The sequence below is a fragment of the Oryctolagus cuniculus genome, chromosome 4 (genome assembly GCF_964237555.1).
Source record: "Oryctolagus cuniculus chromosome 4, mOryCun1.1, whole genome shotgun sequence".
NCBI lineage: Eukaryota > Metazoa > Chordata > Mammalia > Lagomorpha > Leporidae > Oryctolagus > Oryctolagus cuniculus.
In genome coordinates, this window is record NC_091435.1 from 54,914,075 (window position 1) to 54,939,779 (window position 25,705).

Here is a 25,705-nt window from a genome sequence, read left to right on the forward strand (position 1 = left end):
CAATCATCAAGGACAGTAGAGGCTGTTTCAGGTGTGCTTTCTCAAAGACTGGTTGAGAGCAACGATGAAACTCATTGGTGAAACCAGTTTGAAGATAAACTTAGCCACAGGGTCCAGTCTTACTGGCAACATTCCAAGCTGCTGTGCCAGTCTAAGTGTAGGGAAGGGACGGAGTCAGTTGGCTCCACTAGCTCTCTGTAGAGCCTTGTTGCACAGGAGGGATGAATGGTCTCAGGCATCTCCACCATTCACAAGGAGCCTGTATGCCACTGTTTTCAAAGCTATGTTGAGCCCACAAGAGAAAAGTGAATTTACCCAATACTTTTATAAATGAATAAACTATCTTCCTATTTAAAGAACAGATAGAAAAGCTTGAATGTAATATTTATTTGGTGAATTTACAGGTGAGGTCATTTACAAAAGAGAAGGTACAGACAGATGCAGCTTTCAGTGCAGTTTCATATATTTTCACAACAGGCAATGGTCTTTGAGAATTTGGAATGACAGTATTGAATGGCACATGCTTCAGTTTCTTTTGTGTTTTTCTACCCAACCCCAAGGAGAAAGATGGGAGAAGAGTAGAAGAAAATGTGTTAATGTAAATACAGCCATGCAAATAAAAACTTTTTAAAAGCCAGAGGTCATTCAGAGATGTAGAACATTTCTGTATTCAAGAGTTATAACAGGTGCATAATTTAAGGACAAAATGCACACCTCTCAAACTTTCCATTATCAAAATCATTTTAAATTACGTTGACTGTCCCAACTGATGAGTTAGGGGCTTCCTCAGTATTTTCCAAAGACTGACTTTGGAAAAGAGTCATTGCTAATAGTTTCTAAAAAGATAGCATTTGACAACAAAATCTTTTTGGTTTCAACAGGATAAAGCACCCTTGTAAAGAGGGTAAAATGCTCCTTTACTCCCATTAATGTAAACTATAATTAGATTTTCATTTCCAGAAAAGTATAACTGAAGCCTTGCTCTCTTATATTCAGACTTCAACTTCTCAGATCCCATTAAGAACACAACCCCTGCCCACCCAGAAAAGCCCAGCATATTCTGTAGACTTAAGGACCAGATATAAAAGTAACAGCTGGAAAGAAACCTTAAAGTGATTTCTAGTAAGGTGGTAGAGTAAAGAAAAAAATGAACAAAAGGAAACAATCAGCTGTCAGTATCCCTAGTGAAGACCTACATATAGGCAGTTAGCCCTTAGAGATCAAGTTTAGCTAAACACTAAAAAGCACTCTACATGTCCTCAGCTTCAAAATTCTTCAAGCTCAGGTAGCTAGCCACAGCTGAAGCACTGAACTTTTGTCATTTCAGGAAACACTGTGCTTGGGCTCGAAGATTTTCATACCCTTTGAATCTTTAAGCTACCATTTCTTCACTAGAAATTGAAGCTAACTGAATAGTCCTATATATCACACTTACTCCATCTTTATTTGGGTCACACACGCTAGCAACCTGCACTTTCTTTTAAAAGTGCTCTATTAAATAATGGTACCTATTATAGAAAATAGCCACAGGCAATTATGAACACACTTGCTTTTCATCTTACCTGCTTGTCCGGTCCACTGCCCTGTTGATCACTCAGGTCTTCTGATACACGTATCAGAATGTTTTGCTTTTGCATAATTTACTATATGAAAACCAGCTGTTGTAGACTTTAAGCTTCTGAAGTTCTACAGAATCAGAGGCATAGTGCATGCTGACAATGGTTTAAAGGGTCTCTCAGCTTTACTGTAATACCCATTTAAGCTTTATTTCCTTCAGAACATAAACTAAAAAGGAGTAACTGAATATGAAAAAAATCTATTTTACAGCACTTATAATGTTAATTTAAGAACCAACATACTGTAAAATACTCATATATTACACACACACATATAAAAATCATTCAGAACATAATCAACCCACCAGCCCCCATTAAAAAAAAAAACAAATCAACAAATCAAAGTTTTTATTTGCATGGCCACTTATCACTTGTACTCTTTGCAACTTTATTTGAGTATCCCTTTAACAGGTCTAAGCTTCTGTTGCGCAGGAAATAAAAGCTGCAACACCGCAAACTTTCTTCAACAGCCACGCCCACAACATCTAAACATGAAACAGATGTAACGTATGACAATACCACAAACAGAAATGTTAAGTTCCACCATTGAACAAAGTTCACGAGTGTCTTTAGGGTTCAGTTGAAGACAGGGTAAACTTCTTTTAAAAAGAGGGTCAGTCTTCTTTCCCCTTGCTTTATAATGTTGGTGGTTTTAATCCATATTTCTTTGCAACTTCTGTCTGGGCATGGGCAGCATCACAGAGTGAATAGAGATGTGCCATTTCCATTTCTGATTTGGCCAGGTTAATAGCTTTGTTGAACATGTCAATGGCTTTCTCCATGTTTCCTCTGAAAGAAGAAACATTTTTGAAATTTCAGGTTTCACAGCACTTCACAATATCCAATGAAGTTTGTACTAGAGAAAATCTGACCAACTTTCAACAACTATAATGAAATGCTTCTTTTATAATAAGTGTCCAGCACAATGAAAGCACTCAATGAATGTTAACTATTGTTACAAATACTACATGCTTACATTACAGCTCTTGTATTCCTTGTTTATAGATAAGAACACCGAGATAGGGAAATTAAACAGGCTATTTAAAATCAGCTATCTAGTTCCTAAATTCTATATTTCTACTTTAACAGCAGGCTCCTTTAGAAAGCAGTGACACAGCCTCAGAGAACACTAATGGCATTCAATGACCTTACCTTCTCTCCTTCTTTCCATCTCATTCCTTCCCACATCCCCAGCCCCATGCACCACTATTTAAGTCACATGGGTCTGAGTTCCTTGACTGTGCCACATATTCATCCCTGCATATAATCCTCTGATTATTTATTTACTGCCTCTTTGCCAGATTCTGGTCAAATCTCTTTACTTACCTAAGACCCAGTTCAAATACCATTTCTTTTTTTTTTTTTTTTTTTGACAGGCAGAGTGGACAGTGAGAGAGAGAGACAGAGAGAAAGGTCTTGCTTTGCCGTTGGTTCACCCTCCAACGGCCGCCGCGGCCAGTGCGCTGTGGCCGGCGCACCGCACTGATCCGATGGCAGGAGCCAGGTACTTATCCTGGTCTCCCATGGGGTGCAGAGCCCAAGTACTTGGGCCATCCTCCACTGCATTCCCTGGCCACAGCAGAGAGCTGGCATGGAAGAGGGGCAACCGGGACAGAATCCAGTGCCCCGACCGGGACTAGAACCTGGTGTGCCGGCGCCGCAAGGCGGAGGATTAGCCTAGTGAGCTGCGGCGCCAGGCTTCAAATACCATTTCCTCATGAAAAATTTCCCTTTCCCTCTCTGGGGAATTAGCTGGCCAGTGTTCCCACAGTTCTACTGTCATTCTATGCTTAGTCAGATGAATATACGTTTATTTATACCACAATCATACTCATACCTTAGTGGGCATCTTTCAAGTCCCAGATACTGTTACAATAGCTGTTAAATACAATCTGTTTTTTTGAATGGAAACAAACTAGATGAAAATACTTAACTAGTAAAACTAAATTTTCCTCTTACAGTCTAAGTGGCTAGGCTTTATAAAGTTATAGAGAGCTAACTATTTTAGGTAACTCCAAACAGACTTTTTCTCCAATAGAAGTAATACAGGTGAAGAGGAAAAAACAGATATCAGAAAAAGACCTAGTTTCCCTTTCTAATGCATATGCTTGACTTACCAACTTGTACAAGTAACACTTTTAATGTGAAATAAAAGAATGGAAGCAAATCAAAGTTGTATATTTTAAGATAAGCTTGCCTCAAGACATAACAGACTTCAGAAATTTAATGTCTATTGTAATGAGAAGAATGAAAAGATAAATGCCAGTAGAGCTGCCATAAATTTTCTAAGAACAAACTCTACAAGTTACCTTTGCACTTCAATGGTTCCCATGGTTTCATATGCAAAATCACATTTATTGTCAATTTCAATAGCCTTGCTGATAAGCTCCAATCCCTTATCTAGATCTTGTTTCCACTGAAGCTGAAGTAAACTGCAAATACAAAAAGGCAGTCAGATGTGACCATGGCCCAGTATTAAAAGGAATATAACTATATAACTAAATTTCTGCATTAGTGAATTTATAATTTAACTAAAGCAGTACATAATCAGCATCAAAATGTGTTTTTTTCCAACTTATATTGGTTTTGTAGTCCACCTTCCTTATAAAAAATGTCCAATGATCTAAGTGATATAGGCAGACAGACAGGATCAATTGATTAGATTTGTAAGCTGGAGACCACACCCCCTGTGTGATCTCATGCCCCTATCTGATCTCACCAGATCTGATGCCCACCTGCCAATCATACTGTGAATCACTCCCCTTTGGGAGTAAATAAAAGGCCTGGAGCACGTGCCTCTCACCCCCTTTTGGTTGCACACTCTTGTTGCACTGAGCCCGGAGGCCTTATGGCCTCCCCTCTGCCTTTGCTTTCCTGCCTGTATGCTTGTTCCACGTGGCTCCTGGCCTGCTCTCTGCCTGGTATGGACCTAACTTAGCTTCTAGACTTCTTTCTCCCCTAATAAAAGTCCTCATTTTCCTGTGCATTTCTCTCACTGAATAAAATCCTTAAAAACTTACCATGTTGTCTGGTCTATTTGAGCCAGTATTCAGAATTCAATTTCTCTGAATAAATGGCAAGAACCCACAGGATTATTAATATTGAAGATTATTAATAAGCAGGATGATGTCATAAGCTCTATTACTATCTTGCATCTCTTATTTTTGGTCAGTTAATTCACGGTACTTCTCTACCACAGTACCCTTTCTCCAATGAAATCCATTTTATTACTATGCGTGAAATTTAGTATATTATCGGAACAAACAGAACCATAAAATTACCTACCCTTTATGAACATATGTTGTAGCATTATCTGGTTCCAACTCAATACATTTGTCATACATTTCATCAGCTTTACCAAACTGCTGTTGATCTGTTAATGCCTACATGGAGAGATGCTTCAGTTATATTAACTGTCAATCTAAGCAGTTAAAAGTATATTGCTTATTAATTATTAAAATTTCCTTCATTTATCCATTCATTACCAAATGGTATTTTTGGAATACAAAATTTTACATTATTGGCAGTTTAGGTGGCACCATGATAAAATCTTTAGAAGTAGTTACATATAATAGCAGACAATCTGGTAAACACAGTGAGTCTCAACAGATACACTCAGGACACTTAAAATGTATCCTAGTAAATCCTAAGGGAATTACTTTAAGGGCAATGTTCATTTAAAAGGATAAGTTAAGGTGTTTGTGCTATTATTAGTCATTCTTTAAAAATGGTTAATTTTTTAAAATGTAGCTATAATCAACTATTTTACAGCCAATCCTATGGCTAAAATAGAAGGCTTGGTTCAATGGATACCAGAGCACACTCAAGTTGTAATTGAGAGCTGGCCAGGATCTAAACCCAAGCTTTGAGCATTACAGCAAAGTTACACTATATGATTGTACATATGTCTGTGTATGTATATGTAATGTGTGCAAGCCAAGCCTACTTTGAAGCTATACACTGACAGGGAAATACACAATAAAGAAAGCTCTGTCAAAGAGTTGCTCCTATTATTTTGTTGTTGTTGTCTGGAAGTTATTCAGTGGCCTTTGTTCTCTTAGCTGCTTTTAGAAATCTGCACCAAAAAGCCCTACATGACATGACAACAAGGATGGTGTTGTCACTTTTAGTTTACTAATTAAGTATAAACCTATTCAATATAAATGTCATATGGTTAAAATGTACATGTGTCTTATTTTAACTGATACATTTTATAAAATTTTAATATTAGTACATACTTTTATAATTAAAAGGAGCATATAGTCAGCAACAAATGTTCCATTTTTATTATTAAATATAAAGAATATTTCTTTCAAGAAATTGTAAAGAACAAAGACTGAACAGGGTTGGGTTTCCTAACCCAGAATTAATGTGCAGGACCAACTTACTGTAAAGAATAGATCCAATCTTCTGTATATATAGAAAATTGAAAATGAATCTTGATATGAATGGAAGGGGAGAAAAAGCGGGAAAGGGGAGGGTTGCGGGTGGGAGGGAAGTCATGGCGGGGGTGGGGAGCCAATGTAGTCCATAAGCTGTACTTTAAATAAAAGTTAAAAAAAAAAAAAAAAAAAAAAAAAAAAGAATAGATCCAACATAAATGGATCTTAAAGTCCCTCCCTCAAAACAAAAAACCCTCAACATCCTTGTGAAAAATTTTTTTGATAATCTGACCCAAGATAACATGAAGAAAATACTTAAATCTTAAACCAAGAAAGCTTCAAGAATTTTAAACAAATTAAAGAGAAAATAAGTTGTTACAATTTGTCTAACCATTTAAGAAGACAGTGACTAAACAGAAAGAAAACCTTTTCCACGGACATTCTCCCTATCAGTTACATAGTAAATTTTCTTAAGGGGATTATTGTACCATCCAATCCAAACAAGTTTACCTAAGCCATAGAATCCTCTCCTGAGGTAATTCAAGACTGTCCTGGGGCCATGAGAATCAAAGCAGGAACCAAGTCACCTGCTTCATAGCAGCTGTGACCATGGCAGCACTAGGATGCAGCATACAAATACTGTTCTTTTCAAATCACATTTACCTGGGCATATAATGCATAGCCTTCAGCACACCTTGAAAATTTCTTTATGACCTCTTCAAAACCTTTCATAGCTGCTTGAATTTGTGAAGAATTGTTTCCCGTATAGGCCTGGCGATACTATTTTAAAAATTAAAACAAACTTGTCAAATCAATAACTCAAAAATTCATGGAATGTTAACATATTACAAAAGACCCACAAAATTACATAAATATCTCCAGTAAAGTAGGTGATCTGTTAACGTAATTTGTTGCATACAAAAAGTTCCAAGGAAATATCTTATCAATGCCTGTGTAGGACTAGGACTTGTGCACACAAATAGAGGAATGTTAAATCTATTAAATATTTAAAAAATCATTCTTCCATCTATAATAGAAATGTATTTATGTTTGTAACTCAATTTCTATAAAGTATCTAATTTTACTAGAAATGGATTTATTTTATCTTTTTAGCTTGATATTTCTGAATATTAAGAAAGACTTCTATAATGGCGAGGTGAGAGAACAGTGACTAGTATCATGAGACTATTTCCTCAAAATGCTTTTGTTCTTCACATTGGTTTATGATAGTGAAGCAAGGAGACGAGTTCTATTTAGGGGAGCATACAAAGATAAAAATGACAGATATCAAGATCAACTCAAATATCCAGAATAGGTGCTGTATATCAATTAACCTACATGTCTGTACGTTCTTCCCCACTGTAGTCATCCTTCAGGGAAAAAATACAAGGGTGCTTCCCAAAGTTATGGAAAATGTACATTATGATCTATACAATACACATGGAGTCTCTGCCAACACAATCCCAGCAACAGCTGCTCAATAATTCCCAAGGTAGCACATTCCATCCTTATCATTTAATTAGTAAGCCTTTATCTTTATTCACCAAAATAAATTTACCTTTTAATTTCATTTTTTTAAACACTTAGTTTCTGAATTTATTTTCACTTTATTTACAAGGAAAAAAAAATGGAGATCTTCCATCTTCTAGTTCATTCCCCAAAATGTTCAAAACAGCTGGGGCGGTAGGCCAAGTTGAAGCCAAGAGCCCAGAACTCCACCTGGGTCTCCCATGGGGGTGGTACAGAACCAGTGCGTTGAAACATCACCTACTGCCTCCTAGGATGCCCATTAGCAAGAAGCTAGATCAGAAGCAGAGCTCTAACTCAAACCAAGACTCTAATGTGGGATGTGCTGTAATTATTAAGCCAAAGATTCACCCCTTAATTCCATTTTCCACAAACTTTTAGAGGAACCCTTGTTAATAGTTTTATAGACATGAAATATTTTTTACTGACCCTGGGAAATAAAGAGGAAGTTTAGGAAATTACACAAGAAAACAACACCTACCAGTGCAAAACACTTCTGAGCCTGTGCCAGAGCAGACTCGGGTCTTAACCTAATACATTCATCGAAATCTGCCACTGCTTCTTCAACTTGATCAAGCAGTATTTTCAGCTAAGGAAAAATAAGTACATACCATGTCTCATTATCACAGTTCAGCATAATGAACAGGATATAACAATTATCCCATATAGAATTACTTTCTATAAACAATACACCAGAAAATCTAGTAATTTTGAAGGAAAGATTCTAAAATCTATACAAGTGTCCAATTTTTTTTTACTGGAGGATTTATTATAATTTTTAATGTTACAGCTTTAGCTAGTGATGGTTATTTTAAACATGTTCCTGTGTCTTTTTGATACAAGTATATAAATCTTTGAAAAGTTTTTTTATTTTTTTATTTAGTAAATATAAATTTCCAAAGTACAATTAATGGATTACAATGGCTCCCCCCCCCAATAATTTCCCTCCCACTCACACCCCTCCCATCTCCCACTCCCTCTCCCCTTCCATTCACATGAGGATTCATTTTCGATTCTCTTTATATACAGAAGATCAATTCAGTATATATTAAGTAAAGATTTCATCAGTTTGCACCCACACAGAAACACAAAGTGTAAAATACTGTTTCAGTACTAGTTATAGCATTACTTCACATTGGACAACACATTAAGGACAGATCCCACATGAGGAGTAAGTGCACAGTGACTCCTGTTGTTGACTTAACAATTTGACACTCTTGTTTATGGTGTCAGTAATCTCCCTAGGCTCTAGTCATGAGTTGCCAAGGCTATGGAAGCCTTTTGAGTTCGCCGACTTCAATCTTATTCCGACAGGGTCATAGTCAAAGTGGAAGTTCTCTCTTCCCTTCAGAGAAAGGTACCTCCTTCTTTGATGGCCCATTCTTTCCAGTGGGATCTCACTCGCAGAGATCTTTCATTTTCGTCTTCTTTTTTTTTTTTTTTTTCCCTCCAGGGTGTCTTGGCTTTCCATGCCTAAAATACTCTCATGGGCTCTTCAGCCATATCTGAATGACTTAAGGGCTGATTCTGAGGCCAGAGTGCTATTTAGGACATCTGCCATTCTATGAGTCTGCTGTGTATCCCGCTTCACATGTTGGATTGTTCTCTCCCTTTTTTATTCTATCAGTCAGTATTAGCAGACACTAGTCTTGTTTGTATGATCCCTTTGACTCTTAGACCTATCAGTGTGATCAATTGTGAACTGAAATTGATCACTTGGACTAGTGAGATGGCATTGGTACATGCCACCTTGATGGGATTGTATTGGGATCCCCTGGCACGTTTCTAACTCCACCATTTGGGGCAAGTCCGATTGAGCATGTCCTCCCTCTCTTATTCCCACTCTTATATTTAACAGGGACCACTTTTCAGTTACATTTAAACACCTAAGAATAACTGTGTGTTAATTACAGAGTTCAACCAATAGTACTAGAACAAAACAAAGAAAAAATACTAAAATGGATAAAGTATTACATTGTACATCAACAGTTAGGACAAGAGCTGATCAAGTCACTGTTTCTCATAGTGTCCATTTCACTTCAAAAGGTTTCCCCTTTGGTGCTCAGTTAGTTGTCACCAATCAGGGAGAACATATGATATTTGTCCCTTTGGGACTGGCTTAATTCACTCAGAATGATGTTTTCCAGATTCCTCCATCTTGTTGCAAATGACCGGATTTCGTTGTTTTTGATGGCTGTATAGTATTCTATAGAGTACATGTCCCATAATTTCTTTATCCAGCCTACTGTTGATGGGCATTTGTGTTTGTTCCAGGTCTTAGCTATTGTGAATTGAGCTGCAATAAACATTAGGGTGCAGACAGCTTTTTTGTTGGCCAGTTTAATTTCCTTTGGGTAAATTCCAAGGAGTGTGATGGCTGGGTTGAATGGTAGGGTTATATTCAGGTTTCTGAGGAATCTCCAGGCTGACTTCCATAGTGGCTTAACCAGTTTGCATTCCCACCAACAGTGGGTTAGTGTCCCTTTTACCCCACATCCTCACCAGCATCTGTTGTTGGTAGATTTCTGAATGTGAGCCATTCTAACCAGGGTGAGGTGAAACCTCATTGTGGTTTTGGTTTGCATTTCCCTGATTGCTAGTGATCTTGAACATTTTTTCATGTGTCTGTTGGCCCTTTGGATTTCCTCTTTTGAAAAATGTCTATTGAGGTCCTTGGCCCATCTCTTAAGTGGGTTGTTTGTTTTGATGTTGTGGAGTTTCTTGATTTCTTTGTAGATTCTGGTTATCAACCCTTTATCAGTTGCGTAGTTTGCAAATATTTTTTCCCATTCTGTTGGTTGCCTCTTCACTCTGATTGTTTCTTTTACAGTACAGAAACTTCTCAATTTGATGCAATCCCAATAGTTAATTTTGGCTTTGACTGCCTGCGCCTCCAGGGTCTTTTCTAGGAAGTCTTTGCCGGTACCAATATCTTGCATGGTTTCTCCAATGCTCTCTAATAATTTGATGGTGTCAGGTCATATATTTAAGTCTTTAATCCATGTTGAGTGGATTTTTGTGTAAGGTGAAAGGTAGGGGTCTTGCTTCATGATTCTGCACGTGGAAATCCAGTTTTCCCAGCACCATTTATTGAATAGACTGTCCTTACTCCAGGGATTGGTTTTAGATCCTTGATCAAATAAAAGTTGGCTGTAGATGTTTGGATTGATTTCTGGTGTTTCTATTCTGTTCCATTGGTCTATCCATCTGTTTCTGTACCAGTACCATGCTGTTTAGATAACAACTGTCCTGTAGTATGTCCTGAAATCTGGTATTGTGATGCCTCCGGCTTTGTTTTTGTTGTACAAGATTGTTTTAGCTATTCAAGGTCTCCTGTGTCTCCATATGAATTTCAGCACCATTTTTTCCATATCTGAGAAGAAGGTCTTTGGTATCTTGATTGGTATTGCATTGAATCTGTAAATTGCTTTTGGGAGAATGGACATTTTGATGATATTGATTCTTCCAATCCATGAGCATGGAAGATTTTTCCATTTTTTGGTATCCTCTTCTATTTCTTTCTTTAAGGTTTTGTAATTTTCATCGTAGAGATCCTTAACGTCCTTGGTTAAGTTTATTCCAAGGTATTTGATTGTTTTTGTAACCAGTGTCCAATTTTTAAGACTATGCCCACTATTTTTGTACTGTAGTTTTTTATTACTACTAAGCAAGAAACCCTTTCTCCTAGAAAACTAAACATATCTTATTTTTCTAATTTCAAAGCAGGTTAGACAACAGCTAATTACCTTTCAAATTAATCTTAAGACACTACCTGTGAGCATCAAAATGTCTAGAATTTCAAGACTTTGTTTCAATACTTCTTAACACATTTCCAACAAATATTAGGCAAAATGCTCCAATACAAAAATACCTTCACCCCTTTTGCTCTAGTCCGGACAGCACATACTTTTCAGTATTAACATATTCCAACAAGCCGTGTTAAACCGTTTATGAGGTCGTATTTTTTGCCACATAAAGTGGTAACTGGGAACTATTTTCTTCACTATATATGTTTACTAAAACTTATATGCCTGTTACAAAACTGAATTTTAGGGGTGCCGGATTCTGTCCCGGTTGCCCCTCTTCCAGGCCAGCTCTCTGCTGTGGCCAGGGAGTGCAGTGGAGGATGGCCCAAGTACTTGGGCCCTGCACCCCATGGGAGACCAGGATAAGTCACTGGCTCCTGCCATCGGATCAGTGTGGTGCGCCGGCTGCAGCGTGCTGGCTGCGGCAGCCATTGGAGGGTGAACCAACGGCAAAGGAAGACTTTTCTCTCTGTCTCTTTCTCTTACTGTCTACTCTGCCTGTCAAAAAAGAACAAAAACAAACAAACAAACAAAACAAAACACAACAAAAAAAACAAAAACAACAACAAAAAAACACTGAATTTTATAAGACCCTTTTTTGAGGACATTATTCATACAGCCCAGGCTGTTATTTACTTAAGGAGCCCAGGAAAAACATTCAGTTGGTTCTAGCATTAACTAAAATGCTTCCTAATGTCATTAATGTATTACTCACTGAAAACCAATGACCAAGAGAGCACTTGAAAAATGAAGCAAACTGGCAAGCCACCATTTTGTTCCCCCAAAAGTAAACACCAAAATTTTAAGGATGATCAAGATGGAACTAAATAGAAGTCAATCCAAACTATAAGCCACTATTATACTTTGTTCACAACAAGTAGAAATAAGAAAACTTTTAAGAAATTCTCAAGCCAAACATCAAACAGCTTAATCCAAAGAGGAGAAATCTAGGTAAGCCAGCAGATTTACCTGTCCTCGGTGGTGATAAACATCTGCATTCTGAGGATCAATGTCAGCAGCCATATTAAAATCCTGGGTAGACAGCAGAGGCTGCTGTTGCTGCATGTACATGCTGCCTCTTTTGATTAGGGCATTTGCTCGAAGCTACATATCCAAAATAAGGGAAGGTTAATCATTCTTTTTTCTTCCAATTTAGTTTTTAAAATAATAGCTTTATTGATGTGATTCACATATCTTAAGACTCACTCTTTTAAAGGGTTCATGCTTGTCATTTTTAGTATAGTAACTAAACTGCACACCAATTACCATTACCTAATTCCAGAACATTTTCCTTGCCCCAAAAGGAATTATACATTACCACTCTCCAGTCTCTCCTACCTCACAGCTGCTGAAAACCACCATCTCCTTTCTGTTTCGGTGGGTTTGTATATTTTGAACCTTTCACGTAAATGAAAATGTGTGTGGCTTCTTTGATTTAGCACATTTTCAAGGTTCATCTGTGTTATAGCATGTATCAGCACTTCGTTATCTTTTTATGGCTGAATAATATTCAATCGTACAGATATACCACATTTTACTTATCCATTCATCATATAATGGACATTCTACTTTTTGGCTATCATGAATACTGCTGCAATGAACATTCATGTACAAAGTTTGTGTTGAGGGCTAGCACTGCGGTGAAGCAGGTAAAGCTGCTGTCTACAGCTCTGGGCATTGTTTGTGTCCTGGTTGCTCCACTTCCCGTCTACCTCCCTGCTCAAGGCCTGGGAAAACCAGCAGAAAATGGCTCAAGTGTTGGTCCCCTGCCACCCACTTGGAAGATCTGGATGAAGCTCAAGGCTCTGGGCTTTGGCCTGGCTCAGTCCTGGCCATTGGCTATCTAGGGGGATAAACCAGCGGATGAAAGATCTCTATCTGTAACTCTTTTAAAATAAATAAATCAATCTTTTAAAAAAGTCTGTGTTGAAATATGTGTTCAACTCTTTATCTAGGAGTAGAATTAGTCAATTATATGATAACTCTATTTAACTTTATGAGGTAATGCCAAACTGATTTTCAAAGATACCTTATAATTTTACATTCACAACACCAATTGGAATGTTTCAATTTCTCCATATCCTCATAGACATTTGCTACTGCCCATCTTTTTTATTTATAGCCTGTCTTTCTAATATAGCCATGCATGTGGTTTTTATTTACTTTTCTTTAATGGCTAATGATGCAGGCCACTTTTTCATGTTATTACTGGTCATTTCTATATATTCTTTGGAGAAATGTCTATTCAGATCCTTTGCTCATTTTTAAATTGGGTGGTCTTTTTACTGTTGAGTTCTTAAGTGTTTTTTTTTTTTTAATCTAAATACCAGCCTCTTATCAGATAAATGGTTTGTGAATATTTTCTCCCATTCTGTGGGATGCATTTTCTCTATCCTGATGGTGTTGACACTTTCAACCACAGAAGTTTATAATTTTATTAAATCCAACGTATGTATTTTCTAAATTGGTTACTTATGTTTTTGGTGTCATATCTCAGGAATTACTGCCTAATCCCAAGTAATGAATATTTAATCCTCTATTTTCTTATAAAAGTGTTAATAGTTTTACATTTAGGTCTCCTTTACATTAGGTCGCTTTTACATTTAGGACTGTGATTCATTTTGAGTTAATATTTGTACATGCAGATAGTGGGTATCATTACTACTTGCTAAAACTGAATCATGATCATGAAAATAATTATATTCAAAATTTTATTCAAGGGGCCAGCATTATTGCCTAATGAATTAAGCTACCACCTGCAACACCAGTATCCCATATGGGCACCAGTTTGAGTCCATCTGCTCCACTTCTAATCCAGCTCTCTGATAATGTGTGTGAAAAAGCAGCAGAAGATGGCCCAAGTGCCTGTTCCTCTGCACCTCCATGGGTAACCTGGAAGAAGCTCCTGGTTCTGGCCTGGCCCAGCCCTGGCTGTTACAGCCATTTGGCGAGTGAACCAGTGATAGAAGACCTCTTACTCTCCTCTCTCTCTGTAACTCTCCTTTCAAATAAATAAATAATTTTTTTTTTTTGACAGGTAGAGTTATAGACAGTGAGAGAAAGACAGAGAGAAAGGTCTTCCTTCCGTTGGTTCACCCCCTCAAATGGCCACCATCGCTGGTGCTGTGCTGATCTGAAGCCAGGAGCCAGGTGCTTCTTCCTGGTCTCTAATGTGGGTGCAGGGGCCCAAGTACTTGGACCATCCTCCACTGCCTTCCCGGGCCACAGCAGAGAGCTGGACTGGAAGAGGAGCAACCAGGACTAGAACCCGGCGCCCATACGGGATGCTGGCACCGCAGGCGGAGGATTAACCAAGTGAGTCACAGTGCCAGTCCCTAAATAAATAAATCTTAAAAAAATTTTTTCATTCAAAGCAATACCTCATATATACAGCAATACTACACAATATAAGGAAACAAGTAAGAATGTCCCCATGTTTATAAGAAAAACATGAAAACAAACGAATACTTGCAGTCATCAGGAAAAATTAAAGATAGTATTACAAACCTAACTTTAATCTTTTTTTTTTTTTCCCCCGACAGGCAGAGTTAGACTGTGAGAGAGAGTGAGAGAGATGGAGACAAAGGTCTTCCTTTTTCTGTTGGTTCACCCCCCAAATGGCCGCTATAGTCGACGCATTGTGGCCAGCGCGCTGCGCTGATCCGAAGCCAGGAGCCAGGTGCTTCCTCCTGGTCTCCCGTGTGGGTGCAGAACCCAAGCACTTGGGCCATCCTCCACTGCCTTCCCGGGCCACAGCAGAGAGCTGGACTGGAAGAGGAGCAACCGGGACAGAGTCTGGCACCCCAACCGGGACTAGAACCTGGGGTGCCGGAACTGAAGGTGGAGGATTAGCCTAGTGAGCCACGGCACCGGCCCCTAACTTCAATCTTAAAATCTTATTTTGAAGGAATGGTTAACAAATATTTAGGACTTAAAAACAATTATACTCCCCCAAATATAGCAATGATTGCTTTGAAAGTGAAAGAGGTACAAAGGTCACTTAATGAGGATACAGGCAATAGATATGTTAGCAAACTAGGAAGGAATATAGTTATTGGAGGCTAACTTCTGTTTCGATATACTGAGAAGGCACACATAATTCAATAGACCCCCTTAAATCTTAATTATGAAAATTATAACATAGTTAACACTTGGAAAATGAAAAGCTGTTCCAACCACACAACTGCAAAAATCTTTTGCAATATTTCTGTACCATGTTTTTAAAAGCTGTTTTTCTCTTCATATAAAATCTTTCCAATATATCATAAAATAATTAGAAGAATATTAATAAATATATTAAATGTGTTTATTTTATTAAACATGTTTTATATCAGGTTCTACAACATCTACAGCATTGCTATATCACCTTTACCACTACCCAATTACAGTCCAATACCCTAGGCAATAGCTGTAATGAGGAAGCTGAAACTACCAGACACTGTAAAAAAATAAAATTATTGGCCGGCGCCGCGGCTCACTAGGCTAATCCTCCGCCTAGCGGCGCCGGCACACCGGGTTCTAGTCCCAGTTGGGGTGCCGGATTCTGTCCCGGTTGCCCCTCTTCCAGGCCAGCTCTCTGCTGTGGCCAGGGAGTGCAGTGGAGGATGGCCCAGGTGCTTGGGCCCTGCACCCCATGGGAGACCAGGAAAAGCACCTGGCTCCTGGCTCCTGCCATCGGATCAGCGCGGTGCGCTGGCCATTGGAGGGTGAACCAACGGCAAAAGGAAGACCTTTCTCTCTGTCTCTTTCTCTCTCACTGTCCACTCTGCCTGTCAAAAAAAATAAATAAATAAAAATAAAAAAAAATAAATAAAATCATTATTGTGGTACAGCAGGTTAAGCCTCCACCTGCAACACTGGTATCCCATAGGGGTACCAGTTCAAGTGGTGGCTGCTTCCCTTCGGATCCAGCCCACTGCTAATGTACCGGGGAGGATGGCCGAAGTACTTGGGACCCTGCTACCCATTGGGAGACCTAGAAGGAGTTCCTGGCTCCTGGCTTTGGCCTGGACAAGCCCTGGTAGTTGTGCCCATTTGGGGAGTGAACCAGAGGACGGAAGATCGTTCTTTCCACCTCTCTCCGCAACTCTGCCTTTCAAACAAATAAATGAATCTTTAAAAAAACAAAATGAAATAGCCTATTGGTGAATGTCAGTTGAAATGTTAAACAATCTGCAAAATGTTATCCAAAAGCATCAATTCTAAGAACACATACAATGTGTCAGAAAATGTACCTTCACATTCGCTTCTTTCAAACCGATGACTTTATCTAAATCTGGTTTGGCCGCACTGGCATTGCCAATGAGCAGGTAGAAAGTGGCCCGCAGCAATAACGCCTCTGCGGCAAATCTGCCTTCAGCATCTATCTCCTTAGAGCATTCACTTATGATTTTATCATAATTTTCTTCTTCCATATACTGTTTGGCCTTTAAATATCCAGAACTGAAAATAAAAGCAAACATGGCAAATTATTTACTAAGAAAAGATCAAATGCCAAAACTTACCACACTGAACACCCAAGTAAGCTACTGTCCATTTCCCCTGAACAAGTTAATCAGCCAGTGTGGGACTTAAACTGGGGGCGGAGGTTAAGCAATTAGGATTTTTGACATAAACTGGAATTTTCTTGATGCCTTGAAGTGTTTTAAAAGGAAACAACAGAGTCAATAGCAGAAACCCAAAGTTAACTGATATCTGATCTCTGTGAGTGAGATCCCAAAGGAAACAACAGGCCATCAAAGAAGGAGGAAACTTTCTCTGAAGGGAGGAGAGAATTTCCACTTTGATTATGGCCTTGTCTAAATAAGGTCAGAGTCTGTGAACTCAAGAGGCTTCCATAGCCTTGGCAGCTCATGACAAGAGCCTCGGGTGATTACTGACGTCATAAATAAAAGAGTGTCAACTGTTAAATCAACAACGGGAGTTACTGTACACTTACTCCCCATGTAGTATCTCTGTCCTTAATGTGTTATACTATGCAAATTATACTTTGTGTATCTGTGTGGGTACAAACTGTTGAAATCTTTACTTAGATATACTAAGTTGATCTTCTGTATATAAAGATGATTAAAAATGATTCTTTGGGGCCGGCGGTGTGGTACAGCGGGTTAAAGCCCTGGCCTGAAGCGCCAGCATCCCATATGGGCACCGGTTCTAGTCCTGGCTGCTCCTCTTCCAATCCAGCTCTTTGCTATGGCCTGGGAAAGCAGTAGAAGATGGTCCAAATCCGTGGGCCCCTGCAGCCATGTGTGAGACCTGGAAGAAGCTCCTGGTTCCTGGCTTCAGACTGGCGCAGTTCCAGCCGTTGCGGCCAATTGGGGAGTGAACCATCGGATGGAAGACCTCTCTCTCTCTCTCTCTGCCTCTCCTCTCTCTGTGTAACTCTATCAAGTAAAATAAATAAATCTTAAAAAAAAAAAATGAATCTTAATGAAGAATGGGATGGGAGAGGGAGTAGGAGATGGGATGGTTTGTGGGTAGGAGGGTGGTTATGAGGGGGAACAACCGCTATAACCCAAAAGTTGTACTTTTGAAATTTATATTTATTGTTTAAAAAAAATGATATCTGAAAAGATGAAATAATGAAAGACACAGACTGATCTACAACACTTTTTAAGGACCCTATTTTATTCACCTTCACATATGTGGCACATTGATAACATTCAATAATTATTTAATAACTAATAGAGGAACAGAAAAAATAGAAAATAATAAAGTGAGTTTAGAGTCACAGAATCCAAGGCAAGTGGTTGACCAGAGCTGTGCTTTGTGAAGATTATTCTGGTTGTTGTGTGGGAAACAGACTGGGATATAAAGGTACAAGACTGGCGATGGAATTATCTGAAGAGTTCTCAAATGGAAGACCTACTATTTCACCTAGAATAATATACATATAATGAAAAAAGCAAAGTTAGGAGCCAGTGTTGTGGCACAGTGGGTAAAGCTACCCCTGCAATTCCAACATCCCATATGGGCGTGGATTTGAGTCCTGGCTGCTCCACTTCCAATTCAGCTCTCTGCTAATGGCCTGGGAAAAGCAATGCAGGAAGGCCTAAGAGCTTGGGCTCCTGCACCCACATCTTTTATTTAATGAGTACAAATTTCATAAGTACAACTTTAGGAATACAGAGATTCTTCCCACTATATCTGCCCCCCACCACTCCACCTCCTCCTCTCTCATTCCCCATTAAGATTCATTTTCAATTAACTATACAAAGACGACAAACTCTATACTAAGATTTCAACGATTTGCATACACACACACATACACAAAACTGTTTGAGAACAAGTTTTACAGTTAATTCTCATAATACAACTCATTGAGGACAGGTGTCCTGCATGGGAAGTAAGTGCACAGTGACTCCTGTTGTTGATTTCACAATTAACACTCTTATGTATGACATCAGTGATCACCTGAGGCTCCTGACATGAGCTGCCTAGGCCAGGAAAGCTTACTGAGTCCACAAACTCTGTCAGTATTTATACAGGGCCATAAGCAAAGTCAAGTTCTCTCCTCCCTTCAGAGAAAAGTACATCCTTCTTTGATGACCACTTCTTTCCACTAGGGTCTCACTCACAGAGATCCTTCATGTAGGACATTTTTTTTGCAACAGTGTTTTGGCTTTCCATGCCTGAAATGCTCTCATGGGCTTTTCAGCCAGACCAGAATGCCTTAAGGGCTGATTCTGAGGTCAGAGTGCTTTTTAGAGTGATTGTTGTTTTATGATTCTGCCGTGTGGACTGCTTCCCACGTTGGAACATTCTCTCCTTTTGAATTCTATTATTATTACCAGACACTTGATCCTATTTATATGATCACTTAAACATTTAATCCTATCTGTATCTTCACTTTAACACTTAATACAATCACTTTAAGATTTAAGATGGCTTTTTTACCACCCACCGTAATGGGATTTAGGGACCCAAGGCAAGTTTTTAAATTACTTTTTGATGTAAGTCGTAGCAATGTATGCAGAATTATACAGCTTTACAGCTACAAACTTCCTCAAATAGGACTTTTTTTTTTTTTTTTTTTTTTTTTGACAGGCAGAGTGGACAGTGAGAGAGAGAGACAGAGAGGAAGGTCTTCCTTTGCCGTTGGTTCACCCTCCAATGCCCGCCGCGGCCGGCGCGCTGCGGCCGGCGCACCGCGCTGATCCGATGGCAGGAGCCAGGTACTTATCCTGGTCTCCCATGGGGTGCAGGGCCCAAGTACTTAGGCCATCCTCCACTGCATTCCCTGGCCACAGCAGACAGCTGGCCTGGAATAGGACTTTAAAAACACCTTTCTTGGGGTGGACATTTAGCCTAGCTCTTAAGATGTCTGCATTCCATCTCCTAGGTCCCATCTCCAACTTCGGATTCCAACTTTCTGACAACGTGTATGCTAGGAGGCAGCAGTAATTAGGTCCCTGCCATGCATTAAGGAGAACTGGACTGAGTTCCTGGCTTCACGACCACAGCCCTACATCCCAACCTTTTGAGGGCATATGGGGGGATGAACCAGTGGATAGAGCTCTGTGTCTCTCTGCTTCTCAAATACATTTTAAAATAAATTCAAAAAGGAAAAAAAAGCACATTTTTCTATTTTTAAAAATGCAGTAAGTATAATCTCATTTATTCTTCTAAGAATAAATTGTAGGGGCCAATGCTGTGGTGTAGAAGGTTAAGCCTCTGCCTAAAGCATTAGCATTCCATATAGGTGCCGGCTCATATCCTGGCTGCTCCTCCTCTTATTTTTCTTTTCATAGGCAGAGTTAGACAGTGAGAGAGAGAGAGAGACAGAGAAAAAGGTCTTTCTTTTCTGTTGGTTCACCCCCCAAATGGCCACTATGGCCGGCGCGCTGCACAGATCCAAAGCCAGGAGCCAGGTGCTTCCTCCTGGTCTCCCATGTGGTTGCAGGCCCCAAGCACTTGGTCCATCCTCCACTGCACTCCCGGGCCACAGCAGAGAGCTGGACTGGAACAGGAGTAACGAGACAGAATCCGGCGCCCCAACCAGGACTAGAACCCCGGGTGCTGGCGCCACAGGTGGAGGATTAGCCAAGTGAGCTGTTGCACCAGCCACTGGCTGCTCCTCTTCTAATCCAGCTTTCTCTTATGGCCTGGGCCCCTGCATCCACATGGACTCTTGCACCCAAGTGAGAGACCTGGAAGAAACTCTTGGCTCCTGGCTTCAGATCAGCCCATCTTCAGCAGCTGCGGCCATTTGGGGAGTGAACCAGTGAATGGAAGACCTCTCTCTCTGTCTCTCCTCTCCTTTGTGTCTGTAAATCTACCTCTCAAATAAATAATAAATAAAATCTTAAAAAAATGTTTGTAGAAGGGATGTTTTTGACCTGAAAAGGTCAAAAATCTTTTTATCCTGGATGACCTTTGAAGCATCTTGCAAATACAGCTGGATCCCAGACTTAACCACAATTTGAAGTTACTATAGTACAAAAGCAATTTGCTTCAGTAGAAACCACACTTCAAACATTGATCTTATGCCAGGATATTCATGTGTGTTATGATATTCTTGTGTGATGCTGGGAAGCAGAGCAAGCCGCATCTCCTAGTTAGCTACACAATCACAACAGTAAACAAATAATACTCTATAGTGTAGTGTGTTGCTAAGTTATGGTGTTCAGGTTAAATGCTGACAAGATATCTTTAACCTATGATGGACTTATCAGGATATAACTCCAATGGGGAACACCTGTATAAGACATTTAAATTAAGTATCTTAATTTTTCAAATCTGCAGTAGCCTTTCCTATAATCACATTCTTTTTGTCTCTGACACTCCAGTTTTGTTCCTCAGGTTATCAAGCTGAGAAAAGATTGTAAATGGTAAACCCCAGTTTACCGAGAATGTATGTGCTAGGTACATAAAAACATGATTTCTAAATCTCACAATAACCCACTAAGGTAAGTTTGTTAGTTCCATTTAAATGTGATTTTAAAACTTGGGTGGCGGGGGGCTGGGGGGGGGGGGGCTGGCTCTGTGGCATAGCTAATAAAGCCACCACCTGTAGTGCCAGCATCCCATATGGATGCTAGTTCAAGTCCTGGCTGCTCTGCTTCCAATCCAGCTCCCTACTAATGTGCCTTGGAAAGCAGTGGAAGATGGCCCAAGTTATTGGGCCCCTGCAACTACATGGGAGACCTGGAAGAAACTCCTGGCTCCTGGCTTCAGACAGTCCCAGCCCTGGCTACTGCAGCCATTTGGGGAGTAAACCAGCAGATAGAAGACCTCTATCTCTCTCTCTGCCTCTAATTCTCTGTAATTCTGCCTTTCAAATAACTAAATCTTAAAAAAAAAAAAAAAAAAAAAAGTAGCTTTAAAAAAATAAAAACAAACATGGGGACAATAACAGTTAGTGTTGTGATGAGAGCTAGCTATGTCCTATCATCTCTCAATATAGCTTTTCAAATAATGGTGTTAAATTTGCAATAGTTTTCTGGTATAAAAACTAACCAGAAGAGGAAGTTTTTTAAAAAAGGAGAATTTTAGTTTTTAATCTTCATTTTATTTTAAAGGCAGAGAGAGCATCTTCCATCTACTGGTTCACTTCCCAAATGCTTACAATAACTAGGGTGGGGCTAGAACAAGGCCAGGAGCAAGGAACTCCCAGGAGCAAGGAACTCCATCTGGGTCTCCCATGTAGGTAGCAGGGACCCAAGTACTTGATCTGTCACCTGTTTTCTCCCACAGTGTGTTACATTAACAGGAAGCCAGATTAGAAGCAGAGATGGGGGACCAGTGTTGCACCAGTTCATGTCCCGGCTGCTCCTCTTCTGATCCAATTTTCCGATGGCCTGGAAAAGCAGTAGAGAAAGGCCCAAGTCCTTGGGCCCCTGCACCCACATGAGAGACATGGAAGAAGCTCCTGGCTACTGGCTTCGGGTCAGCCCAGCTGCAGCCGTTGCAGCCAACTGGGGAGTGAACCAGCAGATGGAAGACCTCTCTCTCCCAGTCTCTTCCTCTCTCTCTGTAGATCTGCCTCTCAAATAAATTTTTTAAAAATGTGGATGTTAAGCTCTGCAGTTATTTATAGGTAAGTACTTCTGTTCAAATACAGACGACCACTTGATTCTGGAGAATATCATGTAGAATATCATGATACAGCAGGCCAGACTCCTGGCAGTAAAACCTTGAGACAAAAGAGAATTAACAGACTCATGTAAAAGAAGTATTTTTATTATAATCACATTACTTAACATTTTTTATCATACTTGCTTATATACGTATACATAGATTTCTTTTTTAAGGGGACTGAGAACTCACTGTGTTCCTAGGAAAATTCATGTCAGCAAAAAATCTATTAACCAGACACCATGCATGACATACTTACTTTTCTTTCACTTCTAAAGCCTCCCCTTCCTTGTCTTTATCTTCATCAGACTTCTCTCCTTTGAGCATGGGCTGAGAAATAATATCGTCCGTGAAAGAACTGAAATAAGATTTGATAAACTGTGGAGATGGCATCAGAGGTTCACGGTTCTGAAATGTAATCATGTTTAAATATGTCAGAACAAGAGAACAATAACCAAAGTAGGAACACTGTATAACATAAAAATCACTACCGTAGAAAAAAAAATACTATTCCTTGGGCCCCTGCACCCACGTGAGAGACCGGAAGAAGCTCTGAAGAAGCGCAGCCGACTGTTGCAGCCATCTGGGGGAGTGAACCAGTGGATGGAAGACCTCTCTCTCTGTCTCTACTTCTCTCTGTAACTCTGTCTTTCAAGAAAATAAAATAAATCTTTAAAAAAAAATGACTATTGTAAAACCTGGAATCTTGGGCCAGTGTTGTGGTGCAGCAGGTAAAGTTACCACCTGTGATGCCAGCATCCCATATGGGTGCCAGTTTTAGTGCCAGCTGCTACACCTCTGATCCAGCTCCCTACTAATGGCCTGGGTAAAGCAGTAGATGGCCCAAGTGTTTGGACCCCTCCCACCTATGTGGGAGACCCAGATGAAGCTCTTGGCTCCTGGTTTCAGTCTGGCTCAGCCCTTGCCTTTGTGGCCATCTGGGAAGTGAACCAGCACATGAAAGATATTCTACCTTGCCCTGTTAACTCTGACTTTCAAATACATAATAAATCTTTATTTAAAAAAACTAGAATCCCATTTTCAAATGATTGGGACCAGTGCTGCGGTGTAGTGGATTAAGCCATATGGGCACCAGTTCCAATCTAGCTCCCTACTAATGCACTTGGGAAAGTAGATGGCCCAAGTCTTTGGGCCCCAACATGGGAGACCCAGATGAAGCTGCTGGTTCCTGACTCCTGGCTTTGGCTCTGGCCATACACCCATTTGGGGAGGAAACTAACAGATGGAAGTGCTCGATCTCTCTCTTTCTCTCTCATTCTCAAATAAATAAATCTTAAAAACAAAAAAAAACAAAAAACAAACAAACAAACAAAAAAAAAAACAAAAACAAAAAAACCCAAACAAACTGAAGATTAAGTTCCAAGTCATAGGCTTTAATTATTTCTTTTTGGCATGACATCTGATTCATAACTACATGAATATCTTGTTTCTCCATAAGAAGTGCAATTAAGATGAAATTTTAAATGAAGAGGGAATATAGCCAAAAGGCTCTCAGAGGAAATTTTGGATCTTTTATCTACGAAATTCAACCCAACAAACTTAAAATGAAAATACTATATTATAAAATCTAACTTTATATTTCAGAAACAGTGACAGAGAGGGACCACTGGAGACACAGAAGGAGAGCATACATGCATGCATACTTCCATCTGCTGATTCACTCCCCAGTTTCCACAATGACTGGGACTGGGAACTCAATCCATCTCACGCATGTTGGCAGTAACCCAATCACCTGAGCCATCACAGCTGCCTCCTTGCGTCTGCAGTACTGGACAGCTGGAGTCAGGAGTCAGAGCTAGGTATCAAACCTAGATACTTCAATACGAGATGTGTGCATCTGAACACTCACCCTTGAATTTTACATTTGATGTATAATGAATATCATTACTGTTACTTTGGTAGATTTAATATCTTTGTACTTGAAGGAGTAGAAAAAGGAAATCTGACTCTGTAAGTGAATGATCTATCTAGAATGGATGAAAATGGGATAGAAGAAAATTAAAAAAGAAATCTAAGGGAAAGCCCACATTTATGTTTGTGTTTGCTTCTGGAAGAGATTCAATTTGTCTTAAGGATAATACAAATAAATATTTTTAATCAAATATTCATCACTGAAATGACAAAATACCTAACTACATTTTCACTAAAGACACTCTGAGCAGAAATACATAGTGGCAATCATCTACCATTTTAAAGGAGAAGCTTGAGTAGAAAATTTTAAATAGTACTTACTTGAAGCTGGCTAATTCATTAATGCCTTTTAGTTTCCTGTTTCAGCTCAGAAATGAAGCTATCACACCTCCCTGCCTTCCACTCAAGGTTATAAATTTAAAATGAAAATAATGTTACACTAGTAGGCTTATGTATCCAACGTACAGGATACATAATCTACTTCTGCTACTCATTAGCTATGTGACCTTACTCATGTCATTAAACCTCCTGTCTTGGGCCGGTGCCGTGGCTCACTAGGCTAATCCTCCGCCTTGCGGCGCCGGCACACCAGCTTCTAGTCCCGGTCGGGGTGCCGGATTCTGTCCCGGTTGCCCCTCTTCCAGGCCAGCTCTCTGCTGTGGCCCAGGAGTGCAGTGGAGGATGGCCCAAGTGCTTGGGCCCTGCACCCCATGGGAGACCAGGATAAGTACCTGGCTCCTGCCATCGGATCAGCGCGGTGCGCTGGCCGCGGCGGCCACTGGAGGGTGAACCAACGGCAAAAGGAAGACCTTTCTCTCTGTCTCTTTCTCTCTCACTGTCCACTCTGCCTGTTAAAAAAAAAAAAAAAAAAAAACAAAAACAAACCTCCAGTCTGGTTCTTTACCTTTAAAATGGCAATGGAAATATTTATTCATCTTACAGGGTTATTATAAAAATTAAAACTAACATTTTTTTGAGAAGTATTTTGTATGTACAAAGTGGCATACAAACACTACAAAATACATGTGGATCGTACAGGTGTTTCATGTAGCAGTTAAGGTGCTACTTGGGATACTTGCATGACATATCAGACATGGAGTCCTGGCTACTCTGCTTCCAATCCAGCTTCATGCTAATGTGTACCCTGGGAGGTGGGAGATGATGGCTCAAGTACTTGGGTCCCTGCACCCTCATGGGACACCTGGATGGGTTCCAGGCTTCTGGCTACAGCCTGGTCTGGTTCTAACTATTGCAGGCATTTGGAAAGTAACCAGCAGTTAAGAGATCTGTGTGTGTGTGTCTCTCTCTTCAAATAAAATGAAAGTAGGTTAAAAAATTAAAGGAAAATATATGTAGAAACTGATTT

General features: G+C 39.7%; 1 protein-coding gene across 2 annotated transcripts in view; it reads right to left on the reverse strand.

The window, feature by feature from the left end:
* Window positions 1–372: 372 nt before the first annotated feature.
* The window catches only part of TOMM70 (translocase of outer mitochondrial membrane 70), a 55,290-nt gene continuing 29,957 nt past the window's right edge, over window positions 373–25,705 (reverse strand). For both annotated transcript variants that reach the window (XM_051819158.2, XM_002716612.5), the window contains 8 exons: window positions 22,667–22,815; window positions 16,566–16,773; window positions 12,301–12,435; window positions 8,007–8,114; window positions 6,662–6,778; window positions 4,902–4,999; window positions 3,926–4,048; window positions 373–2,405 (listed from right to left, as the gene is read on the reverse strand). In XM_051819158.2, coding sequence (XP_051675118.1) covers window positions 2,252–2,405; window positions 3,926–4,048; window positions 4,902–4,999; window positions 6,662–6,778; window positions 8,007–8,114; window positions 12,301–12,435; window positions 16,566–16,773; window positions 22,667–22,815 — 1,092 coding nt within the window. In that variant the 3' untranslated portion in view covers window positions 373–2,251. The remainder of the gene's footprint in view (window positions 2,406–3,925; window positions 4,049–4,901; window positions 5,000–6,661; window positions 6,779–8,006; window positions 8,115–12,300; window positions 12,436–16,565; window positions 16,774–22,666; window positions 22,816–25,705) is intronic.